The 5401-nt window shown below is 39.5% G+C and overlaps 1 protein-coding gene across 1 annotated transcript; it reads right to left on the bottom strand.

The window, feature by feature from the left end:
• Positions 1-362: 362 nt before the first annotated feature.
• Positions 363-1578, bottom strand: LOC115930134 (sorting nexin-3). The gene has a single exon (XM_031008281.3). The coding sequence runs from the start codon at positions 1489-1491 to the stop codon at positions 1003-1005; it is 489 nt and encodes a 162-aa protein (XP_030864141.2). The 5' UTR covers positions 1492-1578; the 3' UTR covers positions 363-1002.
• Positions 1579-5401: the final 3823 nt, after the last annotated feature.

Below are 5401 nucleotides of genomic sequence, written 5' to 3'. Positions count from 1 at the left end.
AGCTACTCCAGCTTGCTTTTGGTGCTCATTTGCAAGGAATATCTCTTCCACTCCTTTACCTTAAGTTTATATGAGTCCCTAAGTGTCAGATGAGTCTCTTGAAGACAGAAGATACTTTATTGGTAAATTCTTATCCATTCTGCCATTCTGTATCTTTTAAGTGGAGCATTTAGGCCATTTACATTCAATGTTAATATTGAGATGTGAGGTACTATTTTATTCATTGTACTATTTGTTGCCTGAATACCTTGTTTTGTTTTGTTTCATTGTGTTATAGGTCCTGTTAAATTTAGGTTTTAAGGAGGTTCTATTTTGTTGTTATTTTGAGGATTTGTTTCAATATTTAGAGCTCCTTCTAGCAATTCTTTTTTTTTTCAGAAATGCATTTTAATTTTTATTTGAAAACAACTTAAATTTTTAGACAAATGATTTTAGTATATAAATTTGCTTTTGTTTTTATACAGAATATAAAGATTTCCCTCATTAATCTTCCATGTGAAGGGTATTACAAGCCTGGAGGAAGATACTTTCTGCACACAAGTATGTATCTTATGTGTGCAGTATTGGAAACCAATGGTGTAGTGCTCCTACACATAAATGGGGGCAAGTGACATCACACATTAAAAGGGGGAAAGAGAAATATTCTAGTTAATCAGATGCAAGAAGCAAACAAGACGCAAAAACTGTGCAAATAAGACCAAGCCAGTAACTTTAGTTACGACACTGCAGATTACACTGGAATAACAGGTTTGTGAGGCTATAGTGTGCACCACATTAAAACAGCAAGAAAGAGCTATTTATATAGAAAGGCTGGAATGAGGGATTTTTACTAAAGCAAATTAACTTCTTGTCAACTGCCAAAACAAAACAAAACTGAGCATATGAGTGTTAGTATACTGAAGGCATGTTATACCAGTTTCTGTGCAGCATGCTAAAAGTTAGAACTTCTTCACTGGTGCTTATCAATCATTAAGTCACGTTTTTGCCCCTTCTTGCCAAATTTCAGGCATGTCTTATTTTAGATGGAGTATAGCTTTTATCTATTATTTCATCTTGTAAAAACATGTGAAGACAACGTTCGTTCTGTGCCAGAGGATGACCAGCGACCTTGTTTATAAACTGCTCCAGCCCTTGTTTTCTTTCTTCAATAAAATTGTCATCAAATATTCCATCATCTCCTCTAAAAGGAAGCTGACGCAAAAACGCTTTCCCAGGGAGCGGGGGAACTACGACCTTGCTCTCTCTTTCTAATTCACTTCGCAGCCATTCAAAGTCACTGTATCTTCTTCTAACAGTAGATTCTTTCAGCTTGAAAATAGGAAGATTTGTCTTGACCCTGATTTCGTAAGTGGTGAAGCGGCCCCGGCCGACCCCCACCGTCTGCGGGTTGCTCACATCGATCTCGAGGAAGTTGCTGGGGGGTCCGTAGGCGTCATTCAGGTTCTGCGGCTTGGTGATCAGCCGCCGGGTGTCAGCCACGGTCTCCGCCATTTCGCTGTAGCTGCTGCCGCGGCCGCGGGCTCCCTCCGCCCCCTCCGCGTTCAGCCGCCGCCGCCGCCGCTGCTGCCCGCCGTGGGGACACCCCTTCTAGCAATTCTTATAGTGCTGGCTTGGTAGTGGAGAATTCTCTCAGCATGTTTGTCTGAAAAACACTGTATCTTTCCTTCATTTATGAAGCTTAGTTTCACTGGATACAAAATTCTTGGCTGATAACTTTTATTCAAGGAGGCTAAAGATAGGACTCCAATCCCTGCTAGCTTGTAGGGTTTCTGCTGGTGTTACTCTAATACATTTTCCTTATAGGCTATCTGATCCTTTTGCCTCACAGCTCTTAAGATTCCTTCATCTTGACTTTAGATAGCCTGATGACTATGTGCCTGGGTGATATTTGTGTGATGAGCATCACCTGGGTGTTCTTTGAGCTTCTTGTATTTGGACATCTAGATCTCTAGAAAGGCCAGGGAAGTTTTCCTCAATTATTCTCTCAAATAAGATTTCCAGGCTTTTAGATATCTCCTATTCCTCAGGAACACCAATTATTCTTAGGTTTGGTCATTTAACATAATTGCAAACTTCTTGGAGGCATTGCTCATTTTTTAAAATTACTTTTTCTTTTTGTCAGACTGGCTTAATTTGAAAGCTTTATTTTCGAGTTCTAAAGTTCTTTCTTCTACTTGATCAATTCTATTGTTGAAATTTTCCACTGTATTTTGCATTCCTCTAAGTGTGTCTTTCTTTTCCAGAAGTTGTGGTTGTTTTTTAGTTATGGTATCTATTTCTCTGGAGATTTTTTTTGTCCATATCTTGTATTATTTTTTAAATTTCTTTAAGTTGGTTTTCACCTTTCCCTGGTGCCTCCTTGAGTAGTTTAATAATCGATCCTCTGAATACTTTCCCTGGCAATTCAGAGATTTCTTGTTGGTTTGGATCCATTGCTAGTGAGCTAGTGTGATATTCTGGGGGTGTTACAGAATTTGTCATATTACCAGAATTGTTTTTCTGGTTCCTTTTCATTTGAGTAAATTATGCCAGAGGAAAGATATGGGACTCAAGAGCTGCCGTTCAGATTCCTTTGTCTCATTGGGGGATCCCTTGATGTGGTGCTTTCCCCCTTCCCCTAGGGACAGGGCTTCCTGAGAGCAGGACTGCAGTGATTTTTATTGCTCTTCTGTGTCTAGCCATCTAGCAGAGCTACCAGACTCTGGGCTTATAATGGAAAGTGTCTGCAGAGTCCTGTGATGTGATCCATCTTCAAGTCTCTCAGCCATGGATACAAACACCTGTTCTGGTGGAGGTAGCAGGGTAGTGAAGTGGACTCTGTTAGAGTCCTTGGTTGTAGGTTTCTTTAGTGCACTGGTTTTCTCAAATGCTGGTTTATGCTAGAAGTGAAGTTGTCACATGGACAGATTCAGGACTTCTGGTCAGCCAGGATGTTACAGGCAGTGGTATTAGCTGTTGTTTTCTCCCTTCTTGGAGCAGGGTTGTTCTGTTGTGAGTTGCTGCAATGGCTTTAGTTGGTTGGCCTCCAGCCAGGAGGTTGCAGTTTCAAGAGAGAATCAGCTGCGGTAATATGGAGGGATACATGTTTGACCAAAGGTCACCTAGATAAGTATTCAGATTTCTCAGGTGATGGGTGGGGCCATAGAACTCCCACGAGTTTATCTTTTCTGTCTTTAGCTACCAGGGTGGGTAGGGAAAGACCATCAGGTGGGGACAGGGCTAAGCATGTCTGAGCTCAGACTCTTCTTGGGCGGGGCTTGCTGGGGCCACTGTGAGGGATTGGGAGGTTGGTTCTCAGGCCAATGGAGTTATGTTCCAAGAGGTAGCATGGCTGCCTATGCTGTTTTGCATAGTTTGCCAGAGAAGTGGGGAAAGCTGGCAGTGACATGCCTCACCCAGCTCCCCCAGATTCTGCCCAGGAAAATTCAGGCTCAATTGAAATTATTACGAAGTTCCACTGGAAGTCTCCTTCTGCCTGTGGCCCTTCCCCAAATCCACAGGCTGCCCTCCCCAAGGACCCCTGTGAAATAAAGTCAGAAATGGCTTGCCTCGGCTTTCCTGGAGACCAGAAATACCTACAGGGCTCTTCCCACTGTTTCTTCTACTTTTATATTTCACTCAGCTCTCTAAATTTGTTTCAGCTCTAAGGTAAGTTTAAATCCTTCTCCCATGATCTAGATGTTTAGGTTCCCCAGTGAGGATGTGTGTTTGGAGGTGGACATTTCCCCTCTCACACTTCGGGCACTCAGTTTTTCAGCTGTCTCACGGAATTTGCAGAAGCAAGTCGCTTCTTTCAAAAGGTCTGTGAATTCTTTTGGTTTTCCCGGTATGTTCATACAGTGGTTCTTGAAGCAAAAGTTCATGATATTAGTCTCTACACACTGTTCTGTCTGTCTGATAGAGAGAGGCAAGTTAGTCCTGCCTCCTATATGCCATTTTTCTAGTTAGTTTATAAAGAAAAAGGGCTTATTTGGATTCTGTACTTTTTTCTCTTTTTTGAGGCAGAGTCTCACTCTGTCACCCAGGCTGGAGTCCAGTAGCACAATCTCAGCTCACTGCAACCTCTGTCTCCTGGGTGCAAGCAATGCTCCTGCTGTACTTGTTTTAAAGTAGCAATTACTAAACAGTATGGGTTGACAGAATAAGAGAAAACAAACCAATGAAAAAAGAAAAATCCTAGAAACAAACGCATACACACATGAACTCTTCATTGATACCAAAAGTGACATTGTGGAGACATGGGAAAGCGTGGTCTTTTCAATAAATGATACTGGGATAAGTGGATATCCCTGTGAGAAGAAAATGTAACTTTACTCCTCCATTCTACCATACAAAAAAAAAAAACCAATGTCAGGTGGATTTGAGACCAAAATGATAAAGCTTTTAGAAGAGTACAGGATATTATTAAGTTTACAGGGAAAGGAAACATTTCTGTTTTGATTTTTAACAGAAAACAAGAAGCACTTGCTATTAAAGGTGAAGACAGATATTTTTGGCTATGTGAACATTAAATTATTTTCCTCAAAATGTATCAAGGGAGTTGAATAACAAGTCATAGAATAGAAATGGTATTTGCAATTCAGAGTTAATTTTAAAAGTGCAAAGGCAGAATATAGACACCACACAGTAGAATATATCGAAATGGCCAACAGTCAAATTAAAAATTGATTGTCCTCATTATTCATCAGAGAAATGCAAATTAAAACTATAATTATACATCACTATACACCCACCAGAAATATCTAATTAAAAAGACTGACAGTGTAAGTGCTAGCAAGGATGAGGAGAAATGGGTACTCTCATAAAGCTTCGTGTTATCCACTAAAGCTGAAGACATCCTCTATGACCTAGCAATTCCATTCCTATGTATAAACTCAACTAAAATTCATTCACAAGCACCGAGAGACAGATAAAAGGATTTGCATAGAAGATTCATTATTCACAGCCAAAAGCTTCACTCAGTTCAAATGTTCATCCATAGTTGATTAATTTAATTATATTATATGTATTCAATAGAACACCTTAACCGTGATGAGAATGAAAAGACAATAGTTATATGTAAAAACATAGCTGAATCTTATAAATGTAATGTTAAGCAAAGAACCCACATGTAAAAAGAGCACTTATTACAGATATCAGTTTATGTAATTTTTCTTTATATGTGTTATATTTATACTACAGTTTTTTTAAAAGTCACACTATTAATGCAATAACGTTTATGATCACACATGTGCCAGAAATCTAAGCGCTTAATATAAATTGTCTCATTCATTTTTGAAAACAACCCCTATTTTATAGATGAATAACCATAGGCATTAAAAGGTTAAATAATGTACCATAATGACAAATGACAGTGCCAAAAATAGACACAGTCTTGATTATAGAACTGTGCAGAGTATAC

This window comes from Gorilla gorilla, chromosome 12 (assembly GCF_029281585.2).
Source record: "Gorilla gorilla gorilla isolate KB3781 chromosome 12, NHGRI_mGorGor1-v2.1_pri, whole genome shotgun sequence".
In the NCBI taxonomy this organism is placed as follows: Eukaryota; Metazoa; Chordata; class Mammalia; order Primates; family Hominidae; genus Gorilla; species Gorilla gorilla.
This window is presented reverse-complemented; position numbering and strand designations above follow the sequence as displayed.